The 18,484-nt window shown below is 38.6% G+C and overlaps 1 protein-coding gene across 2 annotated transcripts in view; it reads left to right on the top strand.

The window, feature by feature from the left end:
• The first annotated feature begins 866 nt into the window (after positions 1–866).
• Positions 867–18,484, top strand: part of EMB1135 (RING/FYVE/PHD zinc finger superfamily protein) — a 96,322-nt gene continuing 78,704 nt past the window's right edge. For both annotated transcript variants that reach the window (XR_016049353.1, XM_006855807.4), the window contains exons 1-5: positions 867–1,710; positions 12,593–12,658; positions 12,816–12,989; positions 13,152–13,282; positions 16,373–16,449. Coding sequence is in view for 1 of the 2 variants with exons in the window: in XM_006855807.4 (XP_006855869.2) it covers positions 1,339–1,710; positions 12,593–12,658; positions 12,816–12,989; positions 13,152–13,282; positions 16,373–16,449 (820 nt within the window). In the remaining variant the exon portion in view is untranslated. The remainder of the gene's footprint in view (positions 1,711–12,592; positions 12,659–12,815; positions 12,990–13,151; positions 13,283–16,372; positions 16,450–18,484) is intronic.

The raw sequence follows: 18,484 nt of genomic DNA, 5'->3' as shown, positions 1-18,484 counted from the left end.
AGAACTTTGATCAAGACCTTAGACTGTTAACATCGGACGGTAGAGTTAACACATAGTTTACTACTGGCTAGCTACTTTGTCAAACCCCTATTTTAGACGGTAGCATATCGGTATGTAAATATTTTACTTCTCGCACTTGAGTGTATTCGATATACTCCCTCAGGCATGATACTGATAGAAGTGCTTTTTAAATCTCAAAATTCTTGGATGTAATCTCTACGACTTGTAGAATAATCTCATAAACAAAATAGTGCCTTGAGATTGAATAGAGACTTTTCAATTTTTGAAAGGTTATATTTCATCGTCATCGTCAAAGCTTATTTTTAACTAATTGAGGTCGGCTACATGAGTCCTGGTCTGTCATCTTGCTCTATTAAAAGGCGTAGTCTTAGTAACGTTTTAAGTCTCAATATCTTTTCTTATTGCTTCGAACCATATCGAAATACTAGATCTTAGTGTTACAAAAACTTAAAAATTAAAAATTTTCTTTTAAAAATAATCATCTAATAATTTTTGAGATTGTATATAATGAGACTATTTACTTTTGATACAAAGAGCTCATAATTATTTATATCCATCTGATGTGAAGTCTCACAGCTTGGGTGAATCACAAAATTCAAGAAAATTTCGTTTGAAGTCTGAGTTTGGCCAATGGAATAAATATAGTGATCCAATTTTACATCTAATGGTCGAGATTAATTGTGACCACCTTAAATTAAAGATAAATGGTCTTAGTATACTTTTCCATAATTTTTATAGGATTCCTAAATTTCAGGCTAAAAAAATATTTGACCGAAGAAGTAGATACACAATATGCTCCCGCAGGAACATAGTATAGGCGCGCAATTGCTCCACGTTCGTCCCTTGCGGCGTCGTGTGAGGAGTGGGTCAGGTAGGGAGCGGAGAGAGGGAGGGCGAATGGGAGGGAAGAGGGAGCCGAAAAATTTTGCAGGTTCAAAAGGGCAGCACTCTCCGCCCAAAGCACAAAAGCCATGTAACAGGTGGACTTTCATATTTCTCTCTCCCCTTTGAAGCTCCGTTTCCTGGTTCCATTTCTCTAGGTTTCGAAGGAAGAGGAGGAGACATTTATCGCAGCTGGAATCGATTTGAAAGAGAGAGAGATGATCCCATTTCGCTGGGTTTTGAGTGCGAAGATGAGCATATGACAGCCGATTTTGATTGGAGAACATTCATAGCTAGAAGGCTTCTGTGATTATATTTCTTCATATCATGGCGTCGTGATAGAGCGTGATTCATTTTCTCAGGGTTTCAAAGAAGCAGGAGGTGCGTGCCACAGGTCTGAGAGAGAGAGCGAAAAGAGAGAGATAAAGGGAGAGAATGGTTCAGTCGGCGGCGGCGGCTGGGTGCCAGGTGAGATGTGCAGGGTGCAGGGGCATCCTGAATGTGGCGGCTGGAATGACTGAATTCTGCTGCCCCAATTGTCAGCTTCCCCAAATGCTTCCTCCAGAGCTCAGGGGAGTCGCTGCCAAGGGCATTGACCCCACGAAGATCCAGCTGCCCTGTGCCCGCTGCAGTGCCCTCCTCAATGTGCCCCATGGCCTCTCCAAGTTCACCTGTCCCCAGTGTGGTGTTGACCTTGCTGTCGACCTCCCAAAGCTTCAAAACTACCTTCTCTCCTCCTCTTCCTCCTCAATCTCCCCATTCCATCAACCCCCACCACCGCCACCGCCCCCCGAAGAGATCAATGAGGTTCTATCTATTCTCTACACTTTATTTGTTATTTTGCTTGCTTGGTGTTGTTCTCTCTTCTCATTCCTTTTCTTTTATACTCTTCCCATTTTTTAGTTAGGTACAATGATTCTGATAGTTGACAGTAATTGCTTTTGTTTGATTGGTACTATTCTCTACATCCCCCTCTTATATTCTCTTTCTTCCTTTCTCTTCATTTCTCTCTCTACTTTATTATGTTCTTTTGATGTTAGTTATATTTGATGGTCAATGGATGTTTCTGGCACAATTTTCCCTCCAGTTTTTTGCTTTGTTTTGGGTTTGCTTGTGTTGGTGTACTTATTTGCTTGTATATTTGTGCTGTTATTGTTGTAAGTGTTCTGTTTTATTGGATTTGCTTCTGGTGTGATTTGCTTCTTGACTTAAGTTAGGAGGTATTCCAGGGATCTGCATTTTGTGACTCCTAAGGTATCTATTTTTTTTGAATCTGCATTTTAAGGTATATTTTTGGGTACTCTTTTTAAACAAGTGGCTGAAGATGGTAACAAAATGCTCCATGTGGTCTTCTAATAGACTTAAACAGTTCATTGTTATGATTTCACATAAATATAAATGAAAATGCTAAAAATAAATAATAACATTAGAGATAGCATTTTCAAAGGGTTAAACCTCCTTACGAGCCACATCAAGGGGGCTAGTCCTCCATTAGGTTTTCTCTTTAATTTTCCTCCTCCTTCATATCGTATAACACCTTTATTTATCATTTCTGACTTAGTAGAATCTTAACCTTAAATTTGAATTCCAAACCTCTATTAAAAGGGAAAATGCATTGTTACCCCTTTCTATCTAACTCCCTTCTAAGCAAAACAAAACCTCAATTTAGCTCCAACTTACCTACTTAACCCAAAACCTTCCTTTTTAGAAGATTTACATAATCGCTTCCTATTTTAATAATTTTCCTAATTCTTAGGTTTCTAACATTCCATGATCCTTAAAACCAACCTTGCCCTCAAGGTTGTCTGATTTGGGCATTTAGCGCCATTGCACTCTTGATCTTCTTGATCATCCTTTTGTTTTTAGAGATCATTTCCAATATATTGGTTTTTGACTTCTAATACTCCCTACATCTCTTTGCAAATTTGTTTTTTCATTTGGGGTCCCTTGTGCTGCTTTGTTCATCTATTTGGAACGCTTGACCTCCTTCTTATTGTTCATCTTTTCAAAATTCTCTTTAACTTTCTTTGTTCTTCCTAATTATCTCGTAACACCTTTATTTATCATTTCTAGTTAATAAAACCTTAACTTGAAGCTTGAGTGAAACCTCTATTAGAAAAGGGAAACTAACTATATCCTTATCCCTATCTATCTATTTTCCCTCTAAGCAAAATAGAAACTCAATTCCAACATATCTACCTAACCCAAAACCTAATTTTTTATTCTTTAGAAGATTTATATAGCTGATACCTATTTTAGATATCTTCCTATTGACTAGGTTCCGAACATTCATCCCAAAAATGTTGCAAGTGCCTTGATGGGGAGTTTGCCTTGAAAGCTGGAGTGATATAATAAGTGAGGTCCTTGCAATATTGTTGAAATTACATCAAAACACCTTTGGTAATGGATTTATGGGTGCCCTAACTTGGAAAGATTTGTGAATATTAAACACAATAGAATGATCCCCAATTCTTAATGTTGCATAATTTGGGATGAAAAGTTCTTTGACTATGTTCTGCATTTTGATTGTGTTGCTTTGAAACGTGGGGCTGGTACTCTTTTGTTTTATGCATTCCACTTACACATGAAGTTTGAATATTGGGGCATTTTTATGGTGAAAATTGGTTTCATTCCTCAGATTCCATGTAAAGAACCAAAACCTTATAAGTCGAATCAATTCATGATTAAAGTTCAATCATTGATTCTATTGTCTCTTACTACGCAGGCTTGGCCATTGTTGTATGGTATGTCTTATGATATAAATGTTGTTCATATTGCACATCAGCTTACCCACCGTTTCTTATGACCCATTGAGGTCAACTCGGACCTGGAGCAAAAACTTAAGTCACAATAAGATTTGGTTAGGTCAATTTTTGTTTTTAAGTGAAACAATCCCCATCCTCCCTTCTGCTCCAACTTTTTCATTGATTCAATAGCCTCCAGATGAAGACTTTAACTTTGACATCCATTCGCCTATCGCGGTGGACACCCATGAACTTGAAAGGATAAAAAGAGGCAAGCTTAGTATGGGAGCCATGATTCAGATAATGGTTTGTATTTTGAGGGCAACATAGTCGACATTGCTGACACTCTCAGACACGATGCTGGCGCGTCTTAGTAAAGTGCCTCTCCCAAAACCCCAAAGTCTTTAGAGAATGAGCTAATTTACATTATGATATTAATTATGATTCCCCTGCCCATCCTTTAAGCAGGTTCCTCTCCTTGCTTCTTTATCTTTGAGCCCTAAGAAGCGTAGGTCTAGAAGGAAACAATCCCTACACCCCACTCCCTAAATGAAGATCCTCTATGGGAATATTAGGGGGCTTGGTAGTCATACCAAGCCTAGCACAATTTGTTTCTTTCCACTCAACACCTTGAAATTCTTGGCCTTTTTGAAACCGAGCTCTCGTTCCCGAATTTATCCTTAAATCAAGGACACTTGGGGTAGGAGGCCCTGTAGCTGGGTTGCTAAAGTCTCTCTGGGGGCATTTGGGTGCTTTGGTACCCTACCATTCTACAGGCCATTTCATTTTCTATTAGGGACTTTTCCATCAATGTCCTCTTTCGCTAAATCTCTGATAATCCCTCATCAAAGTTTCCTAGGCTACGGTCCTAATTGTCCTGCTGTCTGCCGAGCCTTTGACTTGAGCTCCTGTGGGAAAGGCCCTCTACTGACACCCTTTGGCTTCTTCAGGTTGACTTTAATGTCGTCAGATGGGATCATGAGAAGAGCTACGGAGGACGCATCACTACTTCTATGAGAGCCTTCTCTGACTTCATTGATAGCTTTCCCCTTATGGATATTCCACATTTAGGGGTCTCCTTCACTTGGTTTAACCATGCTGCCTCTCCTGTCATGACTAAGATTGATAGATTTTTGGTTTTGAACTCTTGAGAATCTAGATTCCCAGGAACATGTTCTTTTGTCCTCCCTAAGATAACTTCTAACCATAAGCCTATCCTCTTGGATACAAACCCCATCCCTTCAGTAATATTCCTTTTAGGTTTAAACTGTTTCGGCTTGATGAACCCTCTTTTCCGCAGTTCTTTAGAAGCTGCTAGACTTCCTTTTTGGTAAGAGAATGGGTTGTTTTAAGATTATTTAAAAACCTTTAGCTCTTGAAGGGCTCTATGAAACAGGGGAGCCACAATATCCCGGGTAACTTCAGGGAACAAATTCAAGAATGCACCACTCTTATTCATTCCCTGAACACCCTGGAGAAAGTTAGAGCTCTCTCAACCCTAGAATTGGCGGACAGGTTGTTTGCTAAACAAACTCTTTTGCAACTCCTCAAAAAGGAAGAGACCTTTTGGTATACACGGTCTAAAATAAAGTGGCTCAAGGCATGAGATTGATACACCGCCTTCTTCCATAAAACCACCAGCTCTAGAAGAAGAGGCGATGCTATTAATACATTCTCTCAGCCTGAGCAGGTATAATCATAGTCAGATGTTTTAGAAACCTCCTCTCATCGCCCACTAGGCTTAAGCCTCTCTCCTCTCCTTCTCTTCCTTATCTCCTAATGATGCAACTTTTCTTAAAAGGGTCGTTGTTGGAGGAAGAAATTCATAAGGCCGTTCTTGACCTAGGTAGGGAAAGCCCTTGCTTTCCCATCGCCATCTTCCAAGAATTCTGGGATATCATGGCTCCTGACCTCTTAGCCTTCATGAATTTTTTCATAGAAGCTGCCTGAACTTCGCTAGAAATTGTACTTTCATTGCTCTCATCCCCAAGATTGAAGGGCCGAAAAGTTGAGAGACCTTCGCCCTCTTAGCCTTGTTGACTCATCCTACAAAATCCTGGCCATGGTCCTTGCTAATCGCCTCCAAGCCATTTTACACTCTGTCATTTCCTGAACTCAATCCGCTTTTGTTGCCTATTGGCAAATACTTGATGAGGCTCTCTTCGCCCATGAAGCCATTCATTCTAGATTCAACTCTGGGCTTGAGGGCCTTGTCATTAAGCTTGACTGGGAAAAGGCCTATGACAAAGTCGATTGGGACGTTCTTGACGAAATGCAGAAGGGTGTTGGCATCAAGTGGAGATCCTGGATCAAGGCTTGTATTTCCAATCCTCAGTTTCTATTCTTATTAGTGGATCCCTTGTTGGTTTCTTCTCCACCTCCAGAGGCCTGAGGTAAGGAGACCCGCTATCCTCTTTCTTGTTCACCATCATTAGTGAGCTCTTCTTTAAATCTATCTCTAGGCTCTATGATACAGGTGTTCTTGGGGGCTTCCAAACTTCTTCTAGAGGTCTAGTTGTTTCCCATCTCCTTTATGCCGACGACACCTTGATTCTCTATGGTGCCGACCTAGCTCAATTGGATAATCTTTGGTTGTTCCTTTGATACTTCATAGTTACCACTAGAGTGGAAGTTAAAATGCTAACTTTGGAAAGGAAGATACCTCTCTCAGGCAGGTCGCACTACTCTTATTAAAGCAACTCTAGCCAACGCTCCGGTTTACCTTATGTCACTTTTCCAAATGCCAGTCTCTGTGGCAAACCGGTTGGAACAACTAATGAGAAACTTTCTTTGGTCAGGCCAAGCAGGAAATCTAAGTGTCACTTGATTTCTTGGGATAAAGTTTGCCTACCAAAACAATAGGGGTCCTAGGGATTAGGATCCTTAGAAAACATAACCAGGCCCTCCTAGATAAATGGTGGTGGCGTCTCGCAACCCAGATTGATTCCCTTTGGGTTCGAGTTTTGCGCCATAAATATAAGATGGCCGAAGGTACTTGGGTGCTAGATTTGAGAAATCTCAACAAGGTCTCAAGAGCGTGGAGATCTTTCACTTCTTCCCTTTTTCTTAAGGAATTTCATTCGTTTCCACTCAAGGGAGGGTACAAGAGTACGCTTCTGGTCGGATACTTGGCTCGGTCACACTCCTTTTATGGACCTGTTCCCTTCCCTCTACTCCATAGCCTTGAACAAAGAAGCTACAGTCGCAGAAGCAATGGCAGTGGTGGGAAACCGAAGGGTGTGGAACCCATCTTTCAAAAGGAATCTATCATATGAGGAAACCTCACACTTTCTTTCTCTGTCCGCAACCCTTCATAACTCCTTAGCAACATGTGGGCGGGATCAGCTGATTTGGTCTCTCACTTCCTCCGATACTTTCACGGGTGCATCTTTTTACACATGGCTGATACAACCACCCACTTTCCCTTTCAACCCCCCTTTGGTGTTATCAAAGGCGTGGTCTACAATCGCACCCCCCAAAGTGCAGTGCTTTAACTGGATAGCAGGATCACAAAGGGCTCTTACTATGGATCAAGTCCAAAAAAGAGGGATTCGCATTCCCAACAGATGTGCCTTGTGTTTGAGCGAAGAAGAATCGAACCCCCCATTTCTTCCTTCACTGTAACATGACCCATAGTATTTGGGGTCAATTGTTGCAGCTTTGTGGAGTTCAATGGGTTATGCCTGCGACAATCAAGGATTTGCTATCTTTCTACCCTGTTTCACACTAGCCGTTGGCTGGTAGAACACTATGGAAGGCTGCTGTGGCAGCAATCGTTTGGACACTATGGAATGAGAGAAATTCTAGGATTTTCCAAGGAAAAGCTACCAAAGGTGCAACCTTGCTCCACAAAGTTACGTCCTTAGTAACTTTCTGGGCTTCCAATCACCGTATCTTCTCAGGGTTCTCTGCTAACTCTTTCCTCTACAACTGAAAGAATATTATGCTCCATCGTCCTCGCAAGGCCCAAAGATCTCAGAACTTGCAACCTCTCCCTCTAGGTATCATTAAACTCAACTTTGACGGGTGCTCATTGGGAAACCCCGGTCATGCTAGAGCGGGAGGAGTGTTCAGAGACCATCATCGGGCAATTTTGTTTACTATTTCCAAATACCTTGGCATTCAAGATTCTCAGTACGCTAAGGCTAAGGCCCTTCTATTGGGCTTGAAAAGCTTCAATTTTTCTTGGGGGCAAAACCTTATTGTGGAAGGGGATGCTAGTAATATCATTTCATGGGCATCAGGGAGATCCTCTCCCCCATGGTATCTTGCTCCCATTTTTTATGAGATCACTGATATTTGCGGGGATATGGATGCCTCTTGGACGCATACCTTGAGGATGTCAAACGGCTTAGCTGATCTTCTAGCAAAGGACGGGGCTAGGGCTCACACTGAAGAACTCGCCGAGTCACATGACGTCTTCGACCCGGACCATGGAGGGACCAGGGAGCAATAGTACTCGACCAACTATTTTTTGACTTGCATCACATAGGCTCTGTGTAAATGGGCAATACTATTAGCCAATTTTTTGTATACTCATTGTATATCTTGTATCACCTAGGGCAGTCCATCTAACCAATTTTGTATAGGGTTGCTGGACAATTTTTTGGAGATTCCCACTGAAGAGGGATTCTCTGTTTAAACACCTCTGTATATCTCCTTTTATAGCAATACAATTAACTTTTATCAAAACAAAAAAGATGTTGGGAGTTAGGGTTTCTGAGGCTGATACTTTGTCCCTTGCATAACATCTTGGTTGTGCCACAGATTCTCTCCCTTCTAAATATTTAGACCTTCCCCTCTATCTAGGAAAACCCAGGAAGCATCTTTGGGACAATATCTTAGAGAAATTCACTTGGAAATTTGCCAATTGGAAGGGTAGATATCTCACCCTTTTATGGTAGAATCACTCTAATTAAAGCCACCCTGTCTAATATCCCTATCTGCCAGATGTCCCGCTTGCAGATTCCCTCCCCTTTGGCACAACGCCTTGAAAAACTTATGAAGAACTTCATTTGGAGTGGCACCACAAATGACCATAGATCTTATTTGGGTCTCTTGGGAGAAGATTTGCACCCTTAAGAAGTGTGGTGGTTTAGGTATTAAGAGGCTCAAAACCATGCACTCTACCCTTTTGGGTAAATGGTGGTGAAGTTCCCCCCATCCCCTCCTCTGGAAGGAAATTATTTGTGCTAAGTATGGTCTAGAGGACAATGGTTGGTTGCCATGAACCCCTTTGTTTAGAGCTTCTAAGGCTTATAAGTGTGCTTTCAAGTTACCCACCAGATTCAACTTAGGCAATGGCCTTAGAACCAGATTTTGAAAAGATCTCTGGGTTGGCACTCGAACCCTCGACCTTCTCTTTCCTACTTAGGCAATGGCCTCTTGGTTTTTATATTAAGGGGGAGACAGGAAAGGTTTGCAAGTTAAAGTAGGCAATCTAGGGACTTAAACAGTACCCTAGAGCATGGTTTAAAAAATTTAGTGAGGCTTTACTGAAATTTGGGTTCAAAAGAAGTCAAGTCGATCATACACTATTTGTGAAGAAGGATATTGTTGGAATTACTGCCCTTGTTGTGTATGTTTATGATATTATTGTGATAGGAATAATGTGAAGGGCATTGAGGATCTTAAATCTTATTTAAGCAATGTGTTTGATATCAAAGATTTTCGACCCCTTAAGTATATTTTGGGAATTGAAGTGGTGAGATCAAAGAAAGGGATAGTCATCTCTTAGAGAAAATATGTGTTGAACTTGTTACAAAAACCAGGGATGTTGAGATCTAGATCTGTAGATGCTTCTGTAGATGCTCTTATAAAAGTCACTCATAAACTTCAGGAAGAAAGGGGAGAGCTACTCAAAGATCCTAATCGGTATCAACGAATAGTGGGCAAGCTTATATATCTCACAATCACTCGATCAAACATTTCTTATTGCTGTTAGTGCGGTCGGCCAATTTATGCATGCACCATGTCCAACCCACCTCGAATCTGTGTATAGAATATTAAGATACTTCAAGTTTGCATTAGGGGAAGGGATATGTTTCTCAAATCAAAGACGTCCTGACGTTGCAGCTTACACATATGCTGATTGGGTTGGATGCCAAATTGATAAAAGATCAACAACTGGCTATTATAACTTCGTTTTGGGAAACCTGGTTAATTGGAAAAGCAAGAAGCAAAATGAGGTGGCAAGATCAAGCGCTGAAGCAGAATACAAAGCAATGGCTCATGGTACATGCGAAGTAATGTAAATAAAAAATGTTCTATTTTATTTGGGTATTAGAGTTAAGCTTCCCATGACTATATTATGACAACGAAGCAACCATTCATATTGCGGAAAATCCTGTTTTCATGAAAGGACTAAACACATTGAATTAGATTGTCACTTTATCAAAGAGAAGGTTGCTGCCAAGATCATTTAGACTCCTCATGTGAAATCTTAAGCTCAACTTACAGGTATCTTCGCCATGGGCGTTGTATGGGACAAATTACATGATATCATAAGCAAGCTGGATGTGATTGATATCTATGCACTCGTTCGAGGGGTGTGTTGGAATAAGCTTTATTTTATTTGATGGACAGAACTGTAATTTATCTTTTGTTTAGTCCTTATTGGTCTTATATCTCTAAATAGGGGCAGTATTATCCAAAGTTGTAATTAGGGTTATTGCTTAATGTATAAGAGGGGTAGCGGTCACAAGTGACCTCAATGCCACTCACTTTCCCTCTCTATCTCACTCCCTTTCTTCTTCTTCTTCATCATCATATTTATTTTCTTTCCTATCTTTTCTCTCTATAGATTCTACCAAACTGTTTTCTTCTCTCCTTTAATTTTAACACCTCAAAGGCATCCTAAAATTTTGCTGACAGAATTCCGCCTCTTCTTTTATGCGATCTCTCACAAATGCTTTAGGAGGCTATCTAACAAGTCAGACATGGAAATGGCGGTTCAAGACTTCCATGCAGCAGTAGAAATCACTCATGGGCGCCTGTACTCGCGGATACTGATATAAGGCAGCGGGACATACACTCTCACACAAAAACATCACAGACATGATGCATATGCTTGCACATATGACTCATAGGATGTTTATGGAGAGGAAAATAGAATGATTGGCAGCAGACTTTCTTGGTCTGCTTGCTCTGCCAATAATTGTAATATTATGAGCTATTATTTCTCCAACCAAATTAGTTATTAATAGCATTTGTTGTAACTTAGAAAAGAGAATAGACATCAATGTTTCACACTGAATTGTTCAGGTTATATGTATACGGCCTCTAAAAGTATCCCACAAGATAAGATTAGTTAACGGCCACTTCAAATCTTTACTGCCAAAGGATTGATTTTCGGGTGTGTAAAGACAAGCTGCTCAATTCAGAGCTCAAACCTGCTTGGCCTCATTCTAAATAGACAAGTCAATAACTTATTATAGTTGCTTGGATTTTTGGGTTATGCGAATAGATGCCCGTCTCACAAAAGCTTGCATTAGGCATTATTTACACACACACACACAGACAAAAAGAAAGGAAAAAAAAAAGACGAAAAGAAAGAAAAGGACAACTAACGTTTGATAAACAAATGCATGTCATGTTAGAAGAATAGAAAATTTGTAACATTTCACTAATTTTATAGAACTCACTGAAAGAAGGATTCAGGCAGTCGAAGTTTTTCCTTTTTTAGTTCCATTGGAAGAAACCACTTGTACAAGGGAAGAAAGGACATGACAAACACCACTATTGTGGAAATAAAATTCCCAGAGTCTATACTCCCTAATATATCGTCGTCGATATTGGTCTTCATAGATGCAATGCAAATGCATTATTGATTTTTCTGGATGTATAAACAAAACTGGCAGATCATCAAGGTGTGGCGCTGGAGGCAGTTAGTTGGGCATATTCCCCTGTAACCCACAAATCACATATGGGAGTTCTCCTTTATCATACATGACCTGCCAAAATTCAGTGAGGATAGGTATTTCAAGTTGTGACACCTCGCCAATATCATTGAACTTGTGAAGAATCGACAATCTTACCTTATCCAATTCTCTTTACACCCCTAAAACCTTCTTTACACAGGTGCTTCAAAAGTGGGTTCTATGACTTCTTGGACTGGCCAAACTGACTATTCCATGCCCTCTCTTTTTCAATTCCTAGAATATTCTTGAATGCCATCATTTTGTGGGTATCTTGTTCATCAAAGAATGAATTGATCATTTTGTGGGTATCTTGTTCATCAGAATGAATTGATCATTTTGTGGATATCTTAAGCAATTTCCCAGTTCCTCTTTAACATCATCATGAATATTTCATATTAAAATGTGAAAGTCCTTTGGGATTGTACCTGTTGATTATCAACTTAGCTGATTTTCACAGTGCTATACGATAATTACATGCTCCAATATTTGCATTATGCTATTTGATGAAACGAGAATCTCACGTAAGTTCTATTCTGTAAAAAAGAATTTTATGTAGGATGTGGCATAAGAGTACTGTTAATAGGTTGTGACATTAGTGGTTCAAAATCTTTGGAAGCGAAATGGCGTTTCATGGGACGCTAACTCAATCTTAGCGAGTCACTGCTGGGTGCAGGCTCCTTTGTCCGTAAAACTGGCAGTGTGTACGAGAACCAATAGTTTCAGTCAAGTTACGCCTTTGGAACTAGACTCCACTGGGAGGAAAGGGAAGATGACATTGATCACATTATAGTGCCATCTAATTGCTTGTGACTATCGTATCAGTGTGGCACGTTGCAAATTTTTGTTGTTAAATGTTTTGTCTCCTTTTATTCTATGGCTATTTGGTTTTCTTTGATCGCTATTTTAATATGAGGTATGAATGTGTGGCTACACTTCACATTCACCTTTATTTTATATACAGTTAATTGGAGAAAAATATAACTTCTTGCCAATTAATTAGATACTTTTGGGTTTTCCCTCTTTCAGGTGGCTGTGGATGTTGAAAGAGAAGAAGATGAAGGTGGGATGGTTGGAGACACATTTACTGACTATGTAAGATTCTCAAGTTTCAACACTTGGCCCCTTCCAGTTTGTTGTAAATTTATTTTCTCGTTGTAAGGCAATGTATGGAGATGGTAAGGGAACGGGTGGGCCTTTTGGTAGTGGGATTCTCATGATTGTAATTGTTATTTTCTCTCATTTTCTGCAGAGACCTTCCAAAATATCTATAGGCGGCCCTCATCCAGATGCAGTAGTGGAAACTTCTTCCTTGGCAGCAGTGCAGCCTCCAGAACCAAGTTACGACCTAAGACTCAAGGACGAAATCGAGAAATCAAAAGCATTATCCTGTTTACAGATTGAGACAATAGTCTATGCCTGTCAGGTTGATGGAAATATTTTTGAAGACCTCCTATTGAAATGAGAGTGCAATCAGTAAAAATAGTGATCTGTAAAAAAGAATTTGTCTACATGATCTTTATGCATTTCTATGCAATGTCTTTGTTATCATGTTTTCAATACTTATATGTTAATATTTGTATATCAGAGGCATCTTCATCACCTCTTAAATGATACGAGAGCAGGATTCTTCATGGGTGATGGGGCTGGTGTAGGTAAAGGTCGGACTATTGCCGGGCTCATATGGGAAAATTGGCATCTTGGAAGACATAAGGCACTGTATGTTTCACATTGGAAAGCATATTCTTTTTGTTATCCCATGCATGTACTAAATAATTTCTTAAAGAAATTTGCATCTTGTGTATAACATTACTTTGAGACATCAAGTTTGTCTTTTATTGTTTCAGAAAAGCATGTATTTTCATATTGTTGTGCAAAAGCATTATATAAACTACTAACATGCACACACTTCGCAGGCCCCACTAAAAGGTTATACATAAGATATTGCTAGAAATGTTATACAAAATAATACGATAAACCACTAGCAACATTAATTATAACATTAATGAAATTATTCTTGAAACGTCATAATATACCAAAATATGTTATTGGAGGAATATCTCTAAAATATTATTATCATAATCGTATTATGTAATATAGTCTTCATTATCTGAAAAGTCCAACAATAACTTCTATAGTGCTATAATGTATATTGTACAATGCATATTTTGTATCGATATTTGGTATGATTATATTAAAATGTATTTAATATAAATTGTAGAAATTGAGGTTAGATAGGAAGACCTATTGACCCAAAGATTTTAGACCGTAGGATTGATATTCTAGTAATATGCACATAACTAAGTAATCAATATGAAGAGAGTTGAAGAGAGAGGCAACCTAGAAGGCAATCACCAAAAAATCCAAATCCAAATTTCTAACAAAGAAACCATACCACCATTGAACTTCATTGAAATATGCATCAAATGTAGCCAAAAAGAGTCAAAATAGCGAAAAATGTACCTATTTTTAATGCAACCTAGAGAGAGAAATACAGGCACATCCCACCCTTTATATAGGGCCCTTCCATTTCTCCCCTTTTTATGAATCGCTTTTCCTAAATCTCCATTTATATAAATCTCTCATCTGTATCTTCATGTGCCTTTCTCCATATATAAGCCCTAAAAGCTCTCTTTCTCATCATCGTGTCCATGTACTCTCTATATATCCAAACTTGCTATTTTTCTCTCATTGTATCTTTATCTCTCTTAGTCTCCTTTGGCTTTTATCTCTTCATATATTTTCTAATTTATATATATTTAGATCTTTAGAAAATATTCCTTAATTGTGATCAGTGTTAAAAAATTCGGCTGCCTGGCCGCCTAGGCGGGCAAAGGCCTTTCCTGCCCCCATAAGGGCCTAGGCAGGGTGGCTAGGCGTTTGGCGTCTAGGGGCTGCCTCTAGGTGGGCACCTAGGCAGTGCCTAGTGCCCTTTAGTGAGATGGCGGAAATATGCCCTCCGTTGAGGGCAAAAAATGTCATTTCCCCCCCACAGAGGGGGGAAAGGGGTTCAGGGGGCATTGTGACCCTAAACCCTTTGATGATGATGGCATAGCATTGTCATCATCAGATGGTGGCTTTGGTGGCGCTGGTGGTGGGCAGCGAGGCATTATTGGTAGTTATGATGAAACTCAATTACCAATCTAAGTTCATCATGATCACATCTGATATAATGTTGGGAGTATGGAGTTGGACTTTTTTTCTTTTTCTTTATTTCACTTGGCTATAATGAATTGATATTGTGGAATGCTGATTTTAGGAAATGGGTAACAGCCTATTGGGCATCTTTCTCTTTTATATATATTTTTTTATATTTTTATTTGACTTTTAGATTAAGCAATTCAATGGCAAGTTCATATTTTATATATTTATGAAATATGGTATAAGGGACTTAGATAATGTGTTTTACTAGTATTTTTAAAAAACTATCGTTTCTAAGATAATTTTGAGGCAACCAAACCCCACTAGACAACTTCCTTGGGGCTTAGACCCTTAATTTTCCTAAACAGGCCGCCTAATGAACTAGAAGCCCGTCTAGTCGGCCAGCACCCCTGGCTGCCTAGGCGGTCAAATCTGTATTTTTCAACATTGATTGTGATTATCTCTTATTTTTATCTCCACTTGACTCTCCATATATATGTGTTCTACAAGCTCTCTCTCATCTTGATCTTGAAATACACTTTCTCTATATCTCTCTAGCTCTGAAAAGGTATAATTGAAATATAATTTCCTATTAAAATTTAAAGATAAATTTATCTGTCTCTTTCATATTTATCTCAACGTGCCTCTCTCCATATATGTCCTAAAACCTCTCAACGGGCCTCTCCGTATGTCCTAAAAGTTCTCTCTCTTCTAATCATTATAACCAAGTATATGATCTCTTTCACTATAAATCTATAGCTTTGAAAAGGTACAAATTGAAATATAATTATATAATGATATGACCATTCAATATAAAGAAAAAAATAAATAAATATGCAAAATAACTAACAAGTATTAATTAAAATTGAAGACAAAAATAGTATTAAGAGGGACAGTTGTCGCAAGAAAAAAGAGATCGCCTTCTTCATATTTTTTTCTAGATTCATAAATATATTTGGACCTTCGGAAAATAGTGTTAAAATTCATGGCTATTTCGAAAGCTCTCTTACATATTTTTCTCTCATCTTTATCTCCATGTGCCTCTTTCGATATATATGTCGACTAGCTCTCTCTCATATTCATCTCCAAGTGCCCTCTATATCTCTCTAGTTATGAAAAGGCATAGATTAAAATATAAATGACCTATTAAAGATCAAAGATTAAAAATTAAAGATAAATCTCTCTCTCTCTCTCTCTTTCTCATATTTATCTCATTGTTTGTACCTCCATCCATATATACGCCCCTCCATATGTATGTCCTAAAAGCTCTCCATGTAACTCTGACCGTACACTTGTCCTAAAAGCTCTGTCGCTCATCTTTATACCAGGTACTCTCTCTTTTTCTTTTTATTTCTCTAGAAAAAGTATAAATTGAAATCTAAATATCCTATTAATTTTTTAAAGATAAAGATATAATGGTTTATAAGGAAAAATAGATAGATGGACAAAAAGACTACAATAGTATTACTTGAAAATTAAGAAAACAAAATTGGTATTGAAAATGACACTTGTCGTAAGAATTAAAGGGCCCACCCTTCTCACTTCATTTATATTAAATACATACGTGATTAAAAGGCCCACCCTTCTCACTTCATTTATAATAAATATATACGTGTGTTGATTATTTGAAGTTTTAACTTGTTTGTCATTGGGATTTTTCTTGCTTAGATGGATCTCCGTTGGTTCTGACCTCAAGTTTGATGCACGAAGAGATTTGGATGATGTGGGTGCCTCTTGTGTTGAAGGTACTCCAGTATATCCTTTAATCTTGTTAGTGGGGCATGCCTGATTGAATAATGTTGGTCACTGCTAGTTATTTTAGTTACTTGATCTTGTGCTACTTCACCTTTGCAAACTGCTTCCTTGTTTCTGTGGCTGGTTTCACTTGTCTTTCTTGGACTTGTGTCTGCGGTTAATTGTAGGAGTGTCTTATGGAGACTCGCACCCCAATTTTGAAATATTGGTTTTGGTTGGAATTGCAATTTCATTTTGACTGAATTGCCATTTCATTGTTAGTTGGTGTTAGATGAATTCCCAATGATAACCCATAAGAATCTTTAGAATTCAGAACATATTTGTGAGTGGCAATCAGAGCATTGTGAATATTTGATTGAATATTTTAGTAATTAGCATTATTGTGGATATTTATTTGAGATTGATGGACTTCAGAGTTTGTTCATGAGCTTCTTTGTATTATGAATAGCAAGCACATTTTTGGAATAGTGGGAACCATAATTTATGACAACTATATTGATATCTGGACTCTGGTTCACATATTTCAAGAGCACAAGGAACATTTAGATATAATTATAAGAAAATGAAAATAAAGATTAGATGTGGAAAAATGAAAAAAACTTGTGGTGCAAATTATTACATAAAAATGGTGATTTAACTCTTGTTACTCTCCCTCTACTATTCTTGCAATTCTTCCAACCATGAATCTACTGTTGTTCTTTTGTTCTATGGAAATATTCTCTGTAAGATTTTATTTGATCCATTAAACCCATACTTCTACAATTGTCTACATGAAACTGGTTAAAGTGATTGGCAAAGGGAACTATTTGTGCACAATGAATTGTTGTTTGTAAACATTGTAACATATGTAGTATTTGTGGTGCATCATCATTGTCTGAGCCTTATACCAACTATTTGGGGTCAGCTACATAAATCCTATTGCGCTATTCTGCTCTATCAAGGGTTATGCTCTTAGTTAAACCATAAGTCACTATATCTTTTTTCACTACTGCAATCCATGTCCTTTTTGGCCTTCCCTTTGCCTTTTAGAACCCTTCACTTGAACCAAATCACCCCTCTTAACCTGTGTTCTAGGGTGAAGCTGCACATGACCTTACCACCTAAGTCGACTTTCCTTCATTTTATCACCTATTGGAGCTACCCCTAAGTTTTCTCTGATGTTTTCATTATGAATTCTACCATTCTTTGTCTTGCCATTCATCCATCTCAACATCCTCATCTCATCTGCTCTCATTCTATGGAATATATTGTTTCTTGACACTCTAACATTGCGTCCCATAAAGCATGGTTTGTCTTACAACAGTCTTGTAGAACTTGCTTTCAGTTTTATTGGTAATGCGACAATTACATAAGACTCCAGAGCCACATTTCTACTTCATCCATCGATTCCATCCAACTCAAAATTTATGAGCAACGTCTTCCTATATCTCCTTTCTCATGGATTATCGACCCAATATATTAAAAATAATCGCTTATAGGTACTTTTTGGCCATCATTATTAACTAATTTGTTGTTTCTGCTTCTATTATTATTATTTTCTTGAGAACTGTTAACATTGTATTGCTAAGACAGTAATAATTATAGAAGTGGGAGAGACCGAGAGCACCTACTAAGAGTGGTTTTTGGTAAGAAATATATCAGTCACTCATGTACAAAAATAGCTTATTAAGTCCCACCCAGATACAATGATTTACAATGGTTTTTGAAAAAATATGATTAACGCTTAGGAGTGCCCTCGTCGAGGGAGGCTACGTAGTGCGGCTGTGGTCCTGAACAAAAAAGGAGTATGACCTGGCCTGTTCTTCCACTTGGAATCTAGCTCCCTCCTTTGCCATGAGATCTGCGAGCTCGTTGGATGTCCTCCATGTATGCTTCCAGGAGACATTCATATCCCTGCAAATGTGAGTAATTTCATAAAAAATTGTAGTTAGTTGCCATGGGGGAGAGGTCAGACCACTTGCCCATGAAAGAGTGTTTGAAGAATCTCCTTCCAGAGTGTTTTAAGAATCTCCTTCCACAATCAGG

This window comes from Amborella trichopoda, chromosome 2, assembly GCF_054954075.1.
Source record: "Amborella trichopoda isolate Santa Cruz 75 chromosome 2, AtrichopodaSantaCruz75HAP2 v2.0, whole genome shotgun sequence".
NCBI classification, from domain to species: domain Eukaryota; kingdom Viridiplantae; phylum Streptophyta; class Magnoliopsida; order Amborellales; family Amborellaceae; genus Amborella; species Amborella trichopoda.
The sequence above is the reverse complement of the archived record's forward strand: the minus strand, read 5'-3'. Positions and strand labels throughout refer to the sequence as shown.